At 49.2% G+C, this 20,721-nt stretch overlaps 3 protein-coding genes across 4 annotated transcripts; 1 reads left to right on the plus strand and 2 right to left on the minus strand.

Moving 5' to 3' along the window:
* On the minus strand, positions 1-3,658 carry LOC117862729 (peroxidase 18). Its single transcript, XM_034746228.2, has 4 exons — positions 2,408-3,658; positions 1,611-1,790; positions 646-811; positions 1-560 (listed from the first exon to the last, which is right to left on the minus strand). The coding sequence occupies exons 1-4, from the start codon at positions 3,137-3,139 to the stop codon at positions 142-144; spliced, it is 1,497 nt and encodes a 498-aa protein (XP_034602119.1). The 5' UTR covers positions 3,140-3,658; the 3' UTR covers positions 1-141.
* Positions 3,659-11,100: 7,442 nt separating this feature from the next.
* LOC117863810 (cell division control protein 48 homolog B) lies at positions 11,101-14,732 on the plus strand. Its single transcript, XM_034747666.2, has 12 exons — positions 11,101-11,397; positions 11,501-11,545; positions 11,711-11,766; positions 11,865-12,014; positions 12,093-12,200; positions 12,436-12,535; positions 12,808-13,086; positions 13,165-13,334; positions 13,561-13,689; positions 13,970-14,066; positions 14,154-14,231; positions 14,310-14,732. The coding sequence occupies exons 1-12, from the start codon at positions 11,230-11,232 to the stop codon at positions 14,622-14,624; spliced, it is 1,695 nt and encodes a 564-aa protein (XP_034603557.1). The 5' UTR covers positions 11,101-11,229; the 3' UTR covers positions 14,625-14,732.
* Positions 14,733-14,921: 189 nt separating this feature from the next.
* Positions 14,922-19,464, minus strand: LOC117863812 (protein CHROMOSOME TRANSMISSION FIDELITY 7). Of its 2 annotated transcripts, XM_072294955.1 has the most exons (7): positions 16,887-19,464; positions 16,444-16,705; positions 16,280-16,372; positions 15,967-16,041; positions 15,525-15,877; positions 15,319-15,442; positions 14,960-15,199 (listed from the first exon to the last, which is right to left on the minus strand). In XM_072294955.1, exons 1-6 carry the CDS (start codon positions 16,943-16,945, stop codon positions 15,322-15,324), a joined length of 963 nt encoding a protein of 320 aa, XP_072151056.1. In that variant the 5' UTR covers positions 16,946-19,464; the 3' UTR covers positions 14,960-15,199; positions 15,319-15,321. The 2 variants fall into 2 exon arrangements, with proteins under 2 accessions (XP_034603559.1, XP_072151056.1); XM_034747668.2 differs by lacking the exon at positions 15,319-15,442 and having other exon boundaries at positions 14,922-15,199; positions 16,887-19,441.
* Positions 19,465-20,721: the final 1,257 nt, after the last annotated feature.

Below are 20,721 nucleotides of genomic sequence, written 5' to 3' on the forward strand. Positions count from 1 at the left end.
TTGTCGGTCAATTTGTGAACTATATGATTAGGCATCGATTTTTTTTTCATTTCGCAAGTGCACAATATATCACTAGATTAAAATGCAACAGATCGCCCTACATGTACTTTGCTTCCCGCCCTGACCGATCGACCCCCACCATCAGCCGTTCACGCTGGAGCAGGTCCGCCTGATCTCGCCGTCGGCACCGGTCTTGACGCCGAGGCCGGTGAGCCTGGCGTACGAGTCGGCCCAGCTCGCGAAGAACCCGTCCTGGCTCTGCGCGAACTCCGCCACCTTGGCCCTCGTCGTGGCGTTCTGCACCAGCACGGCGTCCGTGCGCAGCAGGCCCCGCCCCTCCAGCAGGTTGGCGAAGTAGCGGTTGTCGAAGACCGACGCCGACCCGGAGTCGCAGTCCACCGCCGTGCCCGCCGACACGGTGCCGTTCGCCGAGCACGCCCGGATCAGCTCGTTCGCGTAGTCCGTGTTCATCGACCCGTCCACCGGCGCCATGCTCCCGTTCGCCACCTGGAACCGCTCCCGGAACGTGTTGCAGTGCGCCGACCCGATGGTGTGCCCCCCTACCCGCGTCGAGGCCGGCAGGCACAATGTTCAGTCTCGGTGAGTAAAAACTCGAAACGAGCAAAGTGTTCGTCTGCTGTATACCTGAGAGGGTGACGAGGTCGTCCAGGGTGAGCCCCTTGGCGGTGAAGCTGGCCGCCATAGCGTCAACGGAGAAGCCGGTGTCGATGATGTTTCTCCGGACGTTGGATGCCAAGGAGACCAGGCCGTCTCGCCTTCCCAGCATGACAGGCACCGCCGGTCCTCCGGTCTGGTTTTGCAACAAAAGTCGATACACAGGCAATCAGTTGGTGGATTATTCACACTCTGAACTGAATATAATAATTGGCACGTCTGAACTGAACTGCTTTAAATTTGTTTCGGCTGCTTTTCTTGACCGGATTTGTCAGCTAATTTGGATTTTTCTTGTAGCACTGAATCCAGATTCATGCAGCAACTCAAGTACAGTGGCACTATGAAAGTGACATGCAGACACTACAGGCAAAATGGTCTCTGTCACCAGCACAGCTGATTTAAAGGTTCAGAATTCCAATTCCAACCATGTCCACATCCAGAGTCTTTTTTCTCATAAGACCGACCATGAGACAGTGTGTGACACGGAATTGTACAGCTAAAGGTTAGGTCCCAAACATATGATGACAAACTTGAGCTAATGGAAATAGAATTATTTTGACTTTGGACATGCCAAGCCCACGGTGCTGTCCCTGTCCCATTGTATTTGTGCATAATCAATACATATTTGGATGACTAACCTAGTACGTAAGTTGTATCTTTGCAGAGGTTTGGTCACCATCATATCATATACGGGACCAGGAAAAATGAATTCATTGAATGCTTGGAGATCTAATCCCTTCAGCATTTATTAACGAGAGATTCTGTGTTGGCTATGTTCATCTCAGCAGTTAAGCTTGGTACTATTGTTTCTCTAAGATGTTTCAAGTCAAGAACCAAGGTAACTAAGCATTCACATTTTTAATGAATTGTAGCAAAACGCAGGCAAAAACTACAGCAACTGTAAAAGAGATTGAGCTGATTGGCCTGATACTTACAAACACAACAGCATCTCTTGCAGCGAGGACAATAATGTCACTGCAAGAAACAGTTGCAGGGCATACGACTTCAAGCAATCTCTTGGCAGCATCGATGACGTTGAACCCACCAAGCGAGAGATTTGCAGGATCAGTCCTCTCCGTGCCGCTACCTTGTATCAGCACTGACGCATCGCATCCCTGAGATCAAGAAAATTGAACTTTTTAAATCGATATCTGTCGATGTGCATGCTTGAAAGTTTTCACAAAGAGTGCAGATGCATGATGCTAGTTGCTGCCTTCACATGTAGGTTTTCAAAGATTACACTGCTGTTTGGCATCCAGTATTCAAGTAGGCATTAATGACGTCTGAAGTACTTGCTTTTGGCTATCAGATAGCCAACCATTCCTACTACTCCATGTGTTCCAAATTTGCTGCTGCAATGTGTACCCTTTTCACTTCTTCAAGTCTACAGATTATTTTTTTTTAAATTGAGAAGTCTGCAGAATTTTAACTGGAATACATAGCTTTCTTCTTCATCTTTTTTCCTCGGTGCTCTAATTTTCTGGTGATTTTAGTGATTGGACAAAGTAGCCTGAAACAGGATTTGCACTTGACCATACCCTGAATGTAATCAAGATGGCTAGATCTAGTTATTTGCATGCAGAAAAACTAATCCATAAAAAAACATCCGTTTCATTATTTGTTGGCATCCACAACAAAATTTCCCAAGTTTGCAACAATGCAATGTCCCATTTCCCCCAAATGCAAGCAAGGAGAGTAGATTCAGAGTTTCAGACACAGTTCACTCCCTTACCTCGACGAAGCAGTCATGGAAGACCAGCCTGAGAAGCTTGCCGGGGATAGAAGGGTCCAGTAAGGAGGCCGACCTGACCACATCCCTCACCGCCAGCTCCACGCCCGGGCAGGACTGCGCGTAGAAGCTGGGCGAGAGCTGGCCCAATGTCGAGGACGTCGACGGCGTGGAGTTCGCCGAAGGCTGCGGCGTAGCCGGTGGCGGTGGTGAAGCCGGTGATGGAGACGGTTTCGGAGCCGTTGGCGGTTGCGGGGCCGGTATGGTAGGTGAAGGTGACGGCCTTGGCGCCTGCGACGACGAGGGCGGCGGCGGCGGCGGCGTCGGAGCCGGCCGTGGCGCAGGCGGAGCATGCGCGGCAGGTGGTTGCGACTGCCTCGGCGGCGGAGCCGGCCGCGGCGCGGCAGGAACTGGCGAGGCAGGCGGAGGCAACGGCCTCGGCGTCGGTGCCGCGCGGGGTGGAGGCGGCAGCGTTGGAGCCGGCCTCGGAGACGGGGATGGCTTCCCAGCTGGCGCTGCGGATGGCGGGGATGACGGCTTCGCGGAAGCCGGCACCGGTGGCTGCGACATCCTCGGAGCTGGCGTGGACGCCCTCGCGGCCGGCGCCGAAGTAGGCCGCGGCGCGCTCTGAGCCGGCGAGAGGGCCGGGGAAGGCGGCTGCGAGGCGGCGAGCGCCAGCAGCGCCGGCAGTAGCAGCATTGAGCAGACGACTGCGCCGCCGAGCCCCCGCCCCATCTTGAGCGGACGAGGACAAGGAGAGCACGTCGGAAGCTCACGGGCACGTCACCGCGCGCAAGAAAAGGCCGTTTTCCTTCTCCTGGAGTAAGGGGCAGGTGGTGGCTCGGCGCACGCAGCGGGTGCGAGAGCGAGATAGAGATGGGGGCGGGCGGCGGAAAGGCCAGGCGGTGTCGGGAGGGAATCTATCGCGGGAGCGTCTCTCTCAGCAGGTCTGCCATTAAAAGGGGCTCGGCCACGCCGGGCATTCGAGCGGCGCCGGCAGCACACTGGTGGGCACCTCGCTAGCTAGCGCGATCTGTACGGCGGCCGCGCAACCGGCGCGACCCGTACGTAGCGGCAGCGACAGGGCGGTACCATGTGCCGCGCGCAGCTAGCGACGCCGACGCTGCCGTGCACGCTTAATTCCTTGGCGTCTTATTGGTACCACCACCACTGATCACGCGAGGGATCGAGGCCATGCAGAGGAAAGCCTCCGTGTTTGCTGCTTCGGTTTTCGCTTACGCCTGAGCTCAGCTGCCCGCTCTCCACCTCTCACTGGTTCAAGTAAATGCTCTCACGCGGCACTGGCCGGGTCCCGATTTGCTTTTACCACGGCGGCTCGGATTTCCTCCTTCCCGGATCGCGCGGCTTCCTTCCTCCAGCCGCGGGTGACTGGGTGAGGGTCTGAGGCAGCATGTGGACGTAGTGTTCATTGATGGCGACCCGGGCGAGCAGCGGGCGGCCGGCGCCTGGCTGGGCTCCAGCCTCCAGGCCCCAGCGCGCGGAGGGGCTCTAAGTGCGCCATTAATGGCGGCATTCACTGCCCCGCGTCGCTGTTAGTTGGCGGAGGGGAGAAGGGACGGAGATGAGGTCGGCGGGGCGGTGGCCGTGGACGTGGCCTGTTGGCGCGCGCGCGGGCTGGGGTGCGTGCCATCTCCGCGCTCTGCTGCTACAGGAGCGTCGTCCTCTCTGGCGCCTGCCGTTTATTACCGAGGACGACGAGAGCTGGGCTGGGTGACTGGATTGACTATGCGCCTGTACTTGGCACTGTGGCGCCATCCCCGTTCTGGGGCAGTCAAACACTCTTAACTGGGCAGCGAAGAATGTGTGTCCAGTGTCCGTAACGAACGATAACTTCTTGGACGATGATCCATGCCGGTGATCCAGAGTTCGCTCGTTACGCGGTACGCACCAACCACCGGCGCACGGCTTGCATTTTTGTGTGCCAGCGTTTGTCACGTGTTTGTACCGGGAGAAAGTTGATACAGCTGGGACGGCGTAGGATGGTAATAGATGATTCTCGTAGCTCCTTTACAATCCAATTCAACTCTATCTATTTTTAATTTAAAATTATATATTATCACGATCCAATCCTTATTAAATTCTATTCTTAAATTTGCAAAGCTATGGGACGTTTTCTTCTTGTGACTTATGTTTAGCATGTGTCACATCGAATGTTTAGATACTAATTAGGAGTATTAAACGTAGACTATTTACAAAACTCATTACATAAGTGGAGGCTAAACGGCGAGACGAATCTATTAAGTCTAATTAATCCATCATTAGCAAATGTTTACTGTAGCAACACATTGTCAAATCATAGACTAATTAGGCTTAATAGATTCGTCTCGCCGTTTAGCCTCGACTTATGTAATGGGTTTTGTAAATAGTCTACGTTTAATACTCCTAATTAGTATCTAAACATTCGATGTGACGGATGCTAAAAATAAGTCAGTGGAAGAAAACGGAGCCTATATTTGAGAGCACTTTTATCACCCCTAGACGGCACATGATAGCACTGAGCACTCGAGTTTGAGCTCCCAAGTTCTTCGGTGCACAGAAAGCGCCAATTACCATGAACTGGATCAAATTGTCCCAAACACGACTGTATACCTCTTTTAACATGCAATTCGTGCCGAAACATCTAGAAGGCAAAACCACCACGTGTGCTACGATTATTGTTTTAAACAAATCGTACTACCGCAAACTCCTGGCTGTAGGAAATTAACATAGTAAATTAACGTGACTGATTTTTAGGATCCGACGAATACCTAAGAACTCAATTAATTAAGGACTTAGGGCCTGTTTGGGAGGGTTTAACATTCCTATTTAACACCTTGTTAAACTTTAACACCCTCTTCCCAAACAAGCCCTTAATAGCACTTGCTTGTAGATCAGAAGATGCCCTTAGGCCGCTGAAGTCCCCGTGCCTGTTCGAGGAAACAGGCATGGCGTGGAATAACACCGTCACGAGCGAACGGTGGTCGACGGTGGTCGACGGAGGCCTTCAAGTACGTACCCGTGCAAAATAGAATTAGGAGAAAACTTACCTAATCTGTTGAGGTGGAGTTCCCCCTTCTTATAGCACAGGCCGATCCTTGGGACCAGGCTGTCAATGAGTTTTTGCCTCAAATCAGAGCAATGTGGGGCAACAGTTAGGCAGTTAGCCCCCTTAACACTTGGTCCTTTGACTAAGCCAAGATCAATTCCAACACTGGCAAGAGTCAATTTGTAACCATCCATGATGTGTTGAACTCGCAGGACTTCTTAAGCGGCTTCTCTACCAGCTTCTTCTCAAGCCCTGCCGAATGCACCGAGATGAAATGGCTTCATCGGAGGAGCCCTGGGATTTCTGCTAAGAGGAGGAGGGGGGTTGAAAGGATCTTGTGATGCCTAGAGGGGGGTTGAATAGGCTCACATCAAATTTTTTCTGAACAAACTTCGCAGCGGTATTAGTTATGTCAGAACTTCCGATGTTGTGCCAGAACTTCTCATGGATCGGAATTTCCGACAATATAGAGTGAGCTCAACGAAATTTAAAATGCAACCTGAATCTGACAATTCTATTTGAAACAAAAGATTGTAAATGAAGTGCAGGGACTACTGCAGGTGATAGATAAGCAAAAAATACACAAATTTATAGATCGGCCTAAAACAAGCTTCTAGGTCAAAAAGAAATCGAAGAACACAACATGCACAAGAGACAAGGATTTGTTTACCGAAGTTCACTTCCACAAAGGGAGCTACGTCTCCATTGAGGAGCTCACAAAGAGCTGGGTTCTCATTAACCCTTTACCTCCCTCAATCAACCACAAAGAAGGATTGGGTCACTTACTATGAATCCACGCAGGATGGGTAATACAAATGTTCCCGGGCGCACCACACAAAGAGGGTGGTCAAACGGATAACGCCTAGTTGTCTAGAAGCAAGCTTCAAGAGTAACAAACATGAATCGAAGCCGAGGATGCTTGGAGTGCTTTTGAGATGAACAAGTTGAACCTTATACTCAAAACGTCAAGTCTCACACCATCAATCTTGCTCTCACCCAAACCCTAGCTTAAACTCTCAAATATTTAGCTCAAAGGGGAGAGGGGAGGGAGTATTTAATGCTCAAAGAGGTGTTCTTGCTCGGGTAGGTCAGCAGCAATGAATTGGGGGGGGGGGCTGAGGGGGTATTTATACCCGAGCTCCCAAAACTAGCCGTTACAGTACATTTATGTACCTGTCGGAACTTCCAACACAGGGTTGGAACTTCCGATGGAATTAAGTCAAATTGTAGGGGACCACTATTGGGAGTTTCAACAAACATCCGATGGTTAATTATCTGAACTTTCGATGGAGTGTCGGAACTTCCGATACTTTCAAAATAAATCGGCAGAGGACCCCAGTCGGGTGTTTCTGAATACTTCCGACACCACTGGTGTCGGAACTTCCGACACTCACAGAATAACTGAGGTAAAGGATGTGCAAGTGAGTGAATTGTGTCTCTCAATAGGTAATTAGCATCTTCAATTGAGCATGTTAGCATCTTCAAGCTATCCATCCGCGTCCCCCTTAATAGTACGGCGTTCCTATACTCAAATTCAAAATTAGAAATTAAGAACAAGTCTTATTTTGAGCTCAACACCGTTCTTTCTTTGAAGCTAGGGTTTTCCTCAGATTCGTTTCATACCCCTTTGCACTTCTTTAGAATTAAAACCTGTTAATCACTTCATAAAATTATTAGTCCCCTAACCATGCATGTCATCAACACCAAAACCCACTTAGGGGGCCAAATACACTTTCAGGGGGAAGGGGAGGAGCTCGAAAAACTTCATCCCCTCCGCGGAGCCAAAGTCCCCAACTTTCCCCCAGGTGCAGTAGGGCTGGTGGACGCTGGCGGCGCGGGTGCAAGCATGCCGGAGGAAGGTGGCGGCGCAGGTGCGGGAGAGCCGGACAAGTGTCAGCGTGGGGGCTTGTGGATGGCGGTGCAAGCACAGGGGTCTGGAGGATGGCGGCGAGGCTGGAGGTCAACGGGCGCAGGGGGCTGGAGAACAACAGTGGGGTTGGAGGTCGACGGGTGCCTGAAGGGAGAGGGAGCCGCAGAAGGGAAGAAACGAACGGATAAGGAAAAGATAGAGATGGAGAAGGAAAGGGAGGGAAGAAGTAATGGAAAGAAACGAGAAAAAGAAAAGAAAAAAGAAAAAAATAAAAGGGTATTATAGACATTTCACCAATTTTATTACTGGGAGAAGCCGTTTTACAAAATGTTTTTGTTACCGGACAAGCCGGACAAAAAAAAATTACTCGATCGGATAAGCTACAGCCGCAACCATTTTAGCCACGGCAGGAGCCTGCCGAACGAGCCCTTACTCTTAGGATAAATCAAATTTCAAAGCCAGCTCCTATGCAACTACCAGAAGTTGGTTAAGAAGGTACCAAACTTGGAAGCCCAATAGCGCTCAACAAAAGCCTAATTAGACATTAGCGGTTGGCCTAATTACTAGCAGCGAATGAAGCTGACACAGCAGGAAGGGTCAAATTTGCAATTTATGACCCCTGTGTCACTCCTCCTCGGGGTGACTCGGGTGGAACCGAGCACCCTGCACCGCCGCCCTCCTCCATCGCTCTCCCCCACCTCATCGTGGCCTGAGTGGTCGTCGAAAGCCCGGGCGGCTCCACGGAAGGCAACGGCGGAGCTCCCTTCTTCCTTTTCTCAGATTTTTCTTCCCTCCCCATCAATGGTGACTGCAACGACCACCTTCCCTCAGGCCGGCAAGCTCAGGTTCTTCGGCCAGATCCACCCTCACGGTCACCGGATCTGCGACCTCTACCACTGGATCTGTGGGTTGCTAGGTCTTTGCCGGCTGCTCGTGTAGGTCGGCCAGGCGTTTCGGCGCCTACTCGTGCTGCTCCGCTGGGCACCTAGCGCTTGCTCGGGTGTGGCCGGGATCCTGTGGCTGGGTGAGGTGCGTGGAGGCTGCACAGCGGCAGCCCAGAGTGGAGGTCGGCTCTCGTGGTCGGCACGACACGAGGATGCCGTGTGGCGGTGGGCTCGAAGCGGAGGCGATCTCTTACGACCAGTGTGGCACGAGGAGGACGCACGACTGGGGACAACACGTCACGTGGAGGCCGTGGGGCGTGAGCTGAGCAGGCGGGGGCGCGGATGGAGCAGCTCTGGTCATGGAGGCGCTCCAACCAACTCACGGTGCCACGGGAGACGCAATAGCGGTAGTGGGCGGCACGAGGTTGCTGCGGCAGTGCGTGTCGTACATACATATATGGGCCTACCAAAAGGTTTGGACAGTCCCAAATATGGGGCTGGACACTAAGACGCATCTGATATGGAGACCATGGCGCAGGGCGGTGTAGTCTACATGGAAAGGTAAGGACTAGTCAAGGATTAGGAAATACTCGTTGTAATAGAGTAGGGTCTTCCTAGTCGTATCCGACTAGTATTCTTGCAACCAACTGACCTGTAACCCTACCCCCGACCAGATAAGGTGAGGCAGGGACCCCATCCAAAGCAATTCAATCCAACCAACACACAGGACATAGGGTATTATGCAATTCAGCAGCTCAAACCTGTCTAAATCGTGTGTCTACATTTACCTTCGAGTTGCTGATCTCGACGAGCCCCACCAACCAAAACACTACCTCGGGCACCCCCTTGATAGGTTGTCGGGTCTAAACATCGACAGCTGGCATGCCAGGTAGAGGCTCTCGCCAAGAATCCGCTGGCGAACTCGATGGCACAAGTCATCATCAAGCCTATCGTCGCGTTTGAAGCAGGCGCGATGCTCATCTTCAGCTCTTGGATTTGCGTCGTAGACGGTGCCGAAAACTTCCGCTGCCACATTGCGCCAGCCCCGGAGAAGAAGCCCTCAACCATGAAGCTCCATCGCAAGGTGCTGGAAGATCTCGTCAAAAATTTCAGTAAATTTTCAATCTCTGATCTAGTCAGAGGCCGGGGGGGTGAGTCCGAATACAACTCAACTTCTTCTTCCAGTCGGTCTAGCTTGGGCGAGCCAGCGCTGCAGCCATCGCACGAGTTGGATTACTCCCAAGCTCTACTCCTGTTTGAACTCTGCAACGTGGCCACTGTCTACCAGACGGTCACGTCCAGATTCCAATCGTTGTACGGGATCAAGGATTTCGACTACTACACAGATTCGGACAAGAAGAAGCCTTTATTAGGTCCGCAGCAGGGCCTGGTAATCACATATACTCCGCAAGGCAGATTCATCTACTGCCCCGGCATGAAGCCGCCTGCTCTTGCCAAGAATGATGATTCGCGCCTCATCGCCTACCTCGACACTCTTCCGTTCCAAGAGGGAGCTCCTTTTTTGCCCTTCTACGAAGAACGTGGCACCACGGAAGTCATCACATGAAGCTCAGGAAGCTACCCTCCAGAGCAAGAAGTCTTCGCCATCATCGCTGGAGGTGAAGAAGACGATGAATAGCGGGAGAGGGACCTGCGACACGAGCGCTACCTAGAAGATGTGTCCAAGGATGAGCTGACTGATGATGTAGTCGAGGAAGAAACAGACGTCCAAGGGACAAGACGCAGAGCAAGGAACGCTGCGAGGCCATCGCCGCCTAAGAGAAGCCCTGCCAATCCGAAACCTGGATGATGCCTTCAAGGCAGTCCGAGGGTGCCAACATCACACTTCCCTGGCTACCGTGGCATCCATTGACCTTGGCTCGGGCTGGGGCACTGCCACAGGTACAGTGCGCCATCGGGGAACCCGGAAGTTGTGGCGACGAGCTCTGCTAGCAGGTACTCGCCCTTCCCGCGGCTGAGAATGGCAGCTCCACGCCCAAGAGCACGGAAGGAGTATGAATCAGGAAGCTGGGGAACCGCAGAGAGGGAGTTGCTGGAGGCGTCGTAGACCAAATAACACCCGCTCGAAGGGGAGTGAGAGCAGCCGGGGCGGTAGTGGCCGGCATAGAGGACGACGAGCGCTTTGTCGGTGCTGGAGATGATGCCACCATGCATGCAGTCCTCCCTCCATCTGGCGCATCATGGAGATGTGGGTTATTTCAGGGGGATCAACGACGGCCGGATCAGGCTTCATGGCTTGGAGGATGGCCTCCATGGACGCCGCAGGGCTGCCGATCGCTGCTGCAGCTTTGCTCGGGCCGCCGGTGGATCTTTCTACATCTTCGCTCGAGCCTACTGGCGTTCCTCCGCTCACGAATATCACTTTGCGGTTGAGTAAAACGCATGGAGGGGGCATCATTGGGGTAGTGCTAGGTCGAGCAAGGAGCAAGGATTGCTGCGATCTAGGTCGAGCGAGGAAGGAAGATCTGGATTGCAGGGCAAGAGACGGCAACAGGAAAAGTAGGTCAAGCCCTGGCGCCGGCGCGGGTTGAGATGCGATTGCGGGGCGGTTGGATGAGGTGGATACGCATACGCTACCCGCAACACCTGCAGGTTGGGCTAAACTTCATTCTATCAGGCCGGACGGCCCATAACATGGCGCCGGCTAAGCTTCCTTCCTTCAGGCCCAATTCTCATGGCACGCCTGCGGAGTGGGCTGGGCTCCAAGCGAACCTGACAAAAAGATAAAAAGCGAACGCACGAGTCCGCAGTCCGCAACAAATACACCCAAAAAGGGCCCATAACATGTGCACTTCACGCCCAAATACGGGCGGCGGCGCAGGCCTCGAAATGGGCTTGGGTTGGGCCGTAAAGGAAGGTTTAGGGTTCGTCCCCAAGTGAACTCCTGCCCTCAGCTCCTTCCTCCCGCCGGCGGAAGCCATCGGAGCGGCGACGCCCCCGCGCGGCAAGGCAACTCTCGAGCGCGAACCGGGCAACGAGGCACGAGCCACGAAGAGGTGAGTTGATGGGCACGGCGAACGAAGGTGGCGGTGGCGGGACCGACGGCAAGTCGACCTCAGGTTGGCGGGCGGAGGATGCCATCGCGGGCAACCGCAGGGCGCTCCAGGCCCTCCGGGAGCTCGTGACGTACCCCTACCTCTACGCTCGAGAGTCCCGCCTGCTCGGCCTCAAGGTACTGTGTCGCCTCCTCTTGCCCTCATCAGGCTTCGTCACTGTCCGCTACAGCGCTTCCGGTAAATCAATCAGCTAATCGCCATTCAGCTTGCTTTCTTCAGTGGCCGAGAGGTTTGCTGCTCCACGGCCCCCCTGGCACCGGAAAGGTACTGAATTTTGCAATGCCTCTTCTTAACTCTATCACAAATCTTCATATGCCGGAGAGTGCTCAGATTGGTTTTATGTGGAATTTGCTGGCGTTTGCTGTTAATTTACTTGTTGGTATCAAAATTTGCGAGAGCTAACTAGTATGGTGATTGTTATTTTGGCAGACAAGCCTGGTTCGAGCTATTGTTCGAGAATGCAATGCACACCTGATAATGGTCAGGTACCAATATTTACTTTGAAGTGTTTCTATTTAGTGCTGACCAGAAAATCGTATGTTTAGACATGATCCTGGAGTCTTGTTTGTGCCCATCTTGACAGCCCATATTCTGTACACAAAGCTCATGTGGGAGAGGGAGAAAAGTTCCTGCGTGAAGCTTTTTCTGAAGCATATTCTCATGCTTCACGGGGTAAACCAGCTATTATATTCATCGACGAAATTGATGCCATATGTCCATGCCGCAATAATAGGCAAGTTCGTCATAACTCTTTTTTTTTCTTTTGGCGTGTGCGTTGTCGAAAATGGAATTACTTAATGTACTTTCACAGGAGAGAGCAAGAGGCCCGCATCGTTGGTCAGCTTCTTACTCTGATGGATGGAAACAAGAAATCGTCTAAGATGCTTCCTCACATAGCTGTTGTTGCATCGACTAACAGGTATGGGCATGCCACACTTGTGATTTGTTATTTCAGAATTGTTGACATAATTCAAGGTCCATGTTTAAGAATTCTGCTGGGACAATGATTTGGCGTAACTCAAGGTCCATGTCATACTATATTACGTTTTTATGCTGAAACAAATGCACAGGAAGTGTGCTTAAAATTGCCTTTTAAGCATTCTGGTGGTGGATATTGTCTTCCTTCTTGAACAAAGAGCTTGTCATCTCATTAGGGTGAACGCCATTGATCCAGCATTGAGAAGAGGAGGACGTTTTGAATCAGAGGTAGAGGTTACTGTTCCTACGGTTGAAGAACGGCTGCAGATTCTTAAGGTAATATATTCTTCTTTTAAGTTGCGATTTTTTTCCTTCATGAAATTTCTTTTTGTAGTGGTTCTCTTTTTGTGGTTAATGTACAATTTAGGTTCATAGCTTAGAATTGCTGTTGGAAAATGCAATATTGACTTTTAGCCACTTGTCTGTATATGTGCTGAATGAAAAGTTTTTGGGGCACCATATTAATGTCCGTGCTTTATGAAATCTTGAACTCATGTTGTTGATGTCTTTACCTAAGGTGTAATTTCATAGACCTTTATCTTCTTCAGCTTTATGCCAAGAACCTACATCTTGATGAAAAGGTTGATCTTCAAATCGTTGCTGCATTCTGCAATGGTTATGTTGGTGCTGATTTAGAAGCTTTATGTCGAGAAGCTGCCAAGCTTGCATATCATAGAATGTTGGACAGGGGTGAGAAAGTACTTAAACTACTAATGGAGGACTGGGAGTCTGCTAGATCTATGGTGGGACCAAGCATAACAAGAGGGATAACCAAAGAACTTTCGACTGTTTCATGGGATGATATAGGAGGCTTGAAAGATCTAAAGGTTAGATGCTTCCTGTTTTAGCTTCCTTCTAGTGAAAACTGAAAACCAATTTTGATGGTGATTATTTATATGCTTCAGAAAGAGCTGCAGAAAGCTGTTGAGTGGCCCATCAAGCATGCTGCTGGATATGACAGACTTGGGATAACACCAGTCCGGGGGGTGCTTTTGCATGGTCCACCAGGGTGCTCGAAGACTACCCTTGCAAAGGCTGCAGCACATGCTTCTCAAGCTTCTTTCTTTTCTTTGAGGTTCGTCATAGGACAATGTTATATCTTCATAACAGCTCACTTTCCATGCGAAGAACATAGAAATTTATCCCACGGAATTTGAAACAGGCTAGCATAATTCATTCATTTTCTGCTGGTTGAGTTAATATCTGGTATCCGGAAGTCTGCAAAAACCTAAAATCAACTGGAGGCCTTCATTTCCTCTCCTCAACGCTCACTAGGTTTTTAACATATATTCTTATGACAGTGGTGCAGAATTATACTCAAAGTATGTTGGAGAAGGTGAAGCTCTGTTACGAAGAACATTTCAGAAGGCGCGTCTTGCTTCTCCAAGCATTATATTTTTTGACGAGGCTGATGCAATTGCCCCCAAAAGGTACACACTGACAATTGCACAATTTTAGTAAAAAATGATCTTTTAGAAATTATAACAGTCCTCTCTTACAAAAATGAATATGAATTTTTCATAACCAATCTTTTACCACAATAATGAAATCTGCATTTAATACAGCACATGCAATGTGTGGAGAATTGAACAGTGTGAGTGCAAAAAAATTCTTGTTGAATGCTTCCTCAGATTTTCCTTTTTATTAGAGTATTGGTGGACTCCAGACTCAATCTTTGCTTTTAGATTCAGTATTTCTATGATCTTGCAGAACTGGCCCTGGTGGGAACTCTAGTGGCGGTGTCACAGTTGGAGAAAGACTTTTGTCAACTTTGTTGACTGAAATGGATGGTTTAGAATTGGCTACGGTAAACTGCCTGCTGATAACTTTATGTGAGTCTACCGAGCATATCTACATTTATGTTTAACAGAAGGCTATTCTTTTTTTCTTGTAGGGAATTATTGTATTGGCTGCTACTAATCGCCCAAATGCAATTGATGCTGCTCTTATGCGTCCAGGGCGTTTTGACAAGGTTTCTTACTTTTCAATGTCACTCTCTTGGGAGGCATGATATACAGACACCAACAATAATTATTCCATTGATTTGCAGGTGTTGTATGTTCCACCACCAGATGTGGAAGGGCGATATGAAATACTACGTATTCATACACGGAAAATGAAATTGGGGGAAGATGTTGATCTTTGGAAGATTGCAGAGTGCACCGAGCTGTTCACTGGTGCTGATCTTGAAGGCCTTTGCAGGGAAGCTGGAATGGCAGCATTGAGGGAAGATCTTTCTGCAAGTTCGATACACAACACCCACTTCCAGACCGCACGAAGTTCATTGAGACCCTCTCTTACAAAAGCAGGAGTTGACAAGTACTCGAATGCTGCCATCAATGATCCATCAACTAGGAAACATTAGGATTTTCTTCATCTTCCATTTTTCCCTGCTGTGCATGAATATTCTAGATGATTCACATCGGCATGGAATGCAATTGATGTTTGAAAATATCCAGTTCTTTCTTTCTTTTCTCCTTTTCTTTTCTGCTACAATCTCGCATACATCACTGGTCTTGTTGTACATGCACCCTGTCAGTGCCATGGTCGATTCAGTAGCATTGCTGCAATGTTGTTTGTGAGATCATAAGAACTTATTTATGAAGATCAAAAGGCAGCTGTTATAAATTTGTCACAAAGAGAAGCTACAAAACATTAGCAATTTCCAGTCAAACTGAATACTAGTAGATCACTTGCAGATGTGGCAATTTTTTTTTTGCGGATAGATGTAGCAATAATTTAACTATTTTACAATAGGGAGAAAGTTTTTGAGAGGGGGGGCCTTCCGCCTTCTTGAGTCATCTGTTATACATCTGTTCCTTGTATACTAAGAATGCACTGGTCTTGCAGTAGCGGCATGCTAGCGCTTTCCCGGAGGAGGTTGGGGGTGAGAAAGCAAACTGAGAGATCCCCAAAGTCCCACCTTCACTGAAGGTTTTTCTGCATGAGATGAATAGAAGTGACAATATCAGGAGAGAAGAGCTGGGTCTATGAAAATTGCTCACAAAAGGCACATGAAAATAAATTAGGGTGTCATCAAACAAATAACTTAGCAATACTTTTTACAATCTAACAAAGAATTTGTTCACTGCACAAACTGGGGCAGTCTGCCATAATATCTTGTTGCGAGTCGGAACAGATCGTGCTTGAAAATGATCAGAGTTGTGGATACAATGGGAATGCCTAACATAAAAAAAATGAGTGCCTTGTAAATGGACGAAATTGGTGGGACAAATATGCATCATGAGAGATCAAACTGGCTTACCTTGCAACATCCATTAGTTTGGAGCCTATTCGTTTTCTTCTGCGTGATGGTACTACCCAGATGGCACGAAATCCACAAAGTGCAGGAACAGCTTCTTTCTCACAGATTATAGCACCAGGATCCTGGTGCTCTTCTTTGTCCTTGACTGAGGGAGTATTCCGTCTTATGATTTCCCTCTTGAAGCTGATTTTGCCAAACTCTAATGTATGATCTGTTTTCCTCGATTCAGTATTACTAGCCAGCAAGTCGCTATGGCTTTGTTCCATGGAGCTAGGGATAACTCTATGTGCTGTTTTTATTGGTTCGGCGACAAGGCAGCCCACGATCCTCTGGCCAGATATGTACAGATAAACCTATACAGTAAAGATGATTTTATTTTATTAACAAGTAAGACAAATGTAATGCAGAGATTATCATGAAGGAACTAAGAGAACATAATTACCTTGCAAAGCTTGTGGAGAAGTTTCCCTTCAGCAAATCCCAGCTCCTTCTCCACTACTGTGATGACCTCTTTGACCTGACATATTTGCTTGGCATCACATAACTTGTCTTATGAATATAAATCTATATGACTTGCATCCACATTTTGTAAGTTGAGGAATAGCTTACGCAATTACAAGCAATTAGCATAAATAAAACTCATACTGATGATAGTTCTTGCATGTGAAACTACACAGTTTAACAGTCTGCATTTCTTCAGAAATTGCTGCGCTCATAATATTTAACACAAGGAACCGAGTTGGGCTGAGTTGTACCTTACTATTCCACATACAATAATTCTCATCAGTTGCGAGAGTCACCCGGTCTCCGCCCTCCGACCTTGCAATCACAGCCTCATTGCGCCAGCCCTGCAGCTCATCAGTTAGTTCGCGCTCTCCAGAGAGGCACAACAAGCGTACGACGCGGAGAGCAACAAGACCTTGAACGGGACTCCCTCGAAGTAATTCTTGTGGTACGCCTTGTGGACCTTCTCGTCGTCGTCGTTCCCTCGGGCGTACATCATGCCGCAGACGGAGCACGTGTGGAGGAGGAAATCGGGCTGGCCCAGCTCCAAATGGAACTGCGCATAGCTCCTCTTCTTGCTGACAAGCTCGCCGCGCTCGCCGTCCTTGGGCTTCCTCTTCGCCTCCGTCGCGCCGCCACAGCCGCCGCTTCCCTGCCCATGCTCCTCTCCACCGCCACTGCGCAAAGTCGCGGAAATGAGAACGAATTCACAAATTGCTTCCCCCAGCGAAGCACATCTGAGCAATCCATCTAATCCTATGCATTATTTCGTCAGACACCACAGCAATTGAGCAAGATTTGGATCCAGCAAGATTTGGTACCAAGGGTAATCAATTCGAAGGGGGAAACAAGAACAACCTGTTAGGATCTGGTTCCGTCTCCTGCCGCTTGAAGAACGCGCTGATCTTGGGCTGCATCTCCTCGCCTCGCTTCGCCTTCTAACGATTTCTCGCTGTCCGCTCTCACCCTTTCTTTGCTGCCGGAGAGGGGAAGAGGGGAGAAGGGACGACGGTCGGCAGGAGGCGGCGCTTGCGGAGTCCCTTTGGGGACGAAGAGGACATCGACGGTAGGGATGTGGTAGTGAGGGTGCCCGCGGGGCGGATCGGACGGACAGGAATTGAGACGGCCGTCGCGCGGGTTTCTGAAAACGAGATGTGCGATTCGGCGCCAAAACAACCGCCCAAATTTTAGGCAACGTGTACACTGAGCAACAAATCTCACGTATCTGCCCTCAAAAAACAAATCTCACGCATCCCAAGTTCCCTTTTTGAGAGTGTATCCCAAGTTCCAAATACTACGTGCAACAAAATCAGAAATCTGCAAAATGATGCTGGCTGCAGTTTTCAAGTGCTTTGACCCAGTGAGAACAATAGGGGCATTCTTTTTTTTAAAAAAAAAAATTAGCGGCATTCTTTAAAAAAAATAATAGGGGCATCCTAGAATTTACCATTTGAGATATAAAGAGTTTATGCAAATGCAATAGCATCCAAGATTGCAACCCAATTTTTTTTTTTTGGAAATTTGGAGAAATTATGACTTCACTGTTCTCCATCTTTTGTTCTCCCAGAAATTCCGAGTTCTATGTATAAAGAAAATTCAGTCTTCCACAATCAGACGAGCAGCGATTGAGTTCAGTGAAGTCAAACTCTGATCTCGACTAAACATCTCGCACTAGGCCTTGGGCCTTGTGCTCAGCTCAAAGAGAAAAATGTTTAACCTGTTAACTATCCCCTCGGCGCTGGTGTTCTTGGCTGGGATTCTGCTGAACGAGAGCCCTGCTACAGATTCTGATTACAAGCAGGTCAAACAAAACACCAACCTTTCTGTTTGGTTGAATAGTTGAATGCATCCTTGGGCAGTAATGCCACTCGAGGTCATGCTGAATTCAGGTTCACAAGACGTTCTACAAAGCAGTTCAGTCCATGGGGGCAACACTGAAGTGCCCTGAGGTCTGGCGGCCATGTTTATATATGTATGTTTCTCTCAATCTTAGCCTGCACAATCAGGGCGGAATGTTATACTGGTATACTAACCCGATTGCTGGACCGGCTTTTTCTGAGGTATGCTGCAAGGGTACTTAATTCCCAGATATGATCAATTCTTCTTGTAGGTTTTGTTTCAGCTGAATTTACTTACACTCTAATCATCAAGTAAAACCACAACCAGACATACACCAATACACCATTCTGATTCAACTAACTCTTTATACTATGTTTTTAAGTATATGAACACAATATACTGTGTTATATTCTGATAGGCAGATCAATGCAAATTCAAATTCGATGAATGAGCAATACAGAATGGTCTGCCAAGCTGCTGAAAAATTCTTTAGATAATTTTCATTATTGCCTTGTTATGTGCTGATCAATGTGACTGTATATGGTGATTTCCCCAGCATCTTTGATGCTCTTTTGCTCTCTCATTGGGATGCAATGCAATGTGCGGACGTTGTGGTGACCTTGCACTTTGATTGCCCACTGGTAAAATACTAAAGCCTGAAGCTCTTGTGAGCTGAAGCAGCCTCTGATGTGCATCAAAGAGGACGCGTGCCGTGCGCAAAAGCAAGCGCCATGGCTTGAGACTAGAGAGGAACCGGCTTAGAGTCCTTAGCAGATGGCCCTTCCAGTGGAATGGCGCGGTTGGCCGGAGTGCCCCCTTGCCGGCGCTCGGAACAAACAGTGACAGCCCCCAGCTCTGCTTGGCAGGCTAAGCGGAGCAGGGTCACGCCAGGCCAAAGCGAGCAGCCGGGTGGCCTTTCAACTATTCGCCCCGTAGATGGCCGCCGGCGACAGCGTCGCCTACGATTCTAGATCCAGGACGGCAGCGGTGTTCCGCAGGGGCATGGGCACAGCGACATGCCGATGGAGCTCCAGCTCGCGTTCAAGCGGCGCGAGGGGAAGTCGCTGAATGGTGAGCAGAGGCGCGGATGATCTCTACCTGGTGCGCTGTGTAGGAGATCCACGAGGAGCGGCGGACGCGACGGGTCATCGAGCGGTCGCGGAAGAGCTCGCCGGCAGCAATGGTGAGGAAGAAAGCAAGGGCGTGTTCGTTGGAATTTGTTGACCAAGATCTGAGCCGCAAAACGGATCTGACAGCTACAAGTAGCCTATCCCAGCGTAACCCTGGTCAGCTAATTTTGCAAAAGACACCCTAAATTGGGTCGTGACGTGATCCAAATATTTTGATTTGGATCGTGATTATCCAAATATTAATATAATACCTCTAAATTGGATCGCGACTATTCATCACGATCAGACTATTTTGCAAATTGGCCCCTCTGTTGCGGCTGTTCTCTCTCCCCTCCTCGTCCGGCGATGGCGACACCAACCTTATACTCGCGGATGGAGGACCCCGCTCCTCCTCCGCCACCGCACCTCATACTCCGTGCTGCCGATTCCGCCAACTCAGAGGAGATCGATGACGAGATGGTCGAAGAAGAGGAGCACAAAAGAAACGGACGGGGCGGCTGAACTCCTGCGAGAGGGAGTGACAAGGAGCACTACGCGTCAACCGCGTTGGAGTTCATGAGTGGGAGATGATACCAAATCAGAGTACGGCGTACGGGTCGCGGCCAGATAGGGCCCGTAGCCGCCTGGGAGGGAGGAGAGGTCTGAGGTCAGGGAGGAGTCAAACACGGTTTTGCTGGCCGCCGCCGATCTGAGATTGTGCCGGCAACTCAAAAATTTTGCGTACTTAGCAGTAGGCAGTGATTTAATTTGACGCTGGGCTTGTGCAATGATTCCAGAGACGGTTCGAATCAAAGCAACAGCTTGCTATCAACATTGGAGATGGGGAGTCCATTGATTGGAACTTTGTAAGGGAAGAGGAGCCACGGGCATTGATGCGCCCATGCTGGGGTGATTTTTGCCTTGGGAGAAGAAGCTCTCTCTCTACCAGGTGATCCTCGTGTAGTTAGCGATGATTGCTTACTCACCGAGTCACCGGTTAAAGGTACAGGCACAATTTGGCACAATCTTAATCGATGGTTCGTTTGCTTTGAACAATATGACAGATATCTCAGTCCTTGCTTGTCCTGAAACTATCCAGCTTGGTAATATATGACAGTAGACAGGATTAATGGGATGCATATCTGGTGCTAGAAATTTACTAAATCCCCTTTGGTGTCCTCTAGCAATCTAGCATGAACTGAAAACACTAGGGCATCTCGAACAAAATTGAACAACTAAGAGCAACTCCAGTAATAGCCCTCAAATTAAAGCTCCTAAAGATCAAATGGGTTCTCTCTATTTTTTTAATAAGGGTCATAAAAATGTCTCCAACTCCAGCAATAGCCACAATAGATGGAGGACTCCCTAGAAAACCGAATGGAGGGTGAGGGGGGAAATTTGGAGGCCTCCTCAAAATGGGGAGCCAAGTAGGACTTGCTGGAGTACATTTTTTTGACGTGACCCTCTAAACTTAGAGTAGGGGACTGTTTAGAGGGTCTGCTAGAGTTGCTTTAAGAAAAAAGATCAATGAAAAATGTTCTTTTATCTCATTAAAGGAAAAATATCATGAAGAATGACGGAGAGAAACTTGGATGCGTTTGAACAAATGGAGATGTATCTCTTTCGAGTACCCACCGACTGTATAGTGCCCCCCTATTGACAATGGAATCCAAATGCTTCTGAACTGGGAAAACGATGCGGCTGACAATGAAATATCTAGAAAGTTCAACGTAATGGAAGAGAAT

The sequence above is a fragment of the Setaria viridis genome, chromosome 7 (assembly GCF_005286985.2).
Source record: "Setaria viridis chromosome 7, Setaria_viridis_v4.0, whole genome shotgun sequence".
NCBI lineage: Eukaryota > Viridiplantae > Streptophyta > Magnoliopsida > Poales > Poaceae > Setaria > Setaria viridis.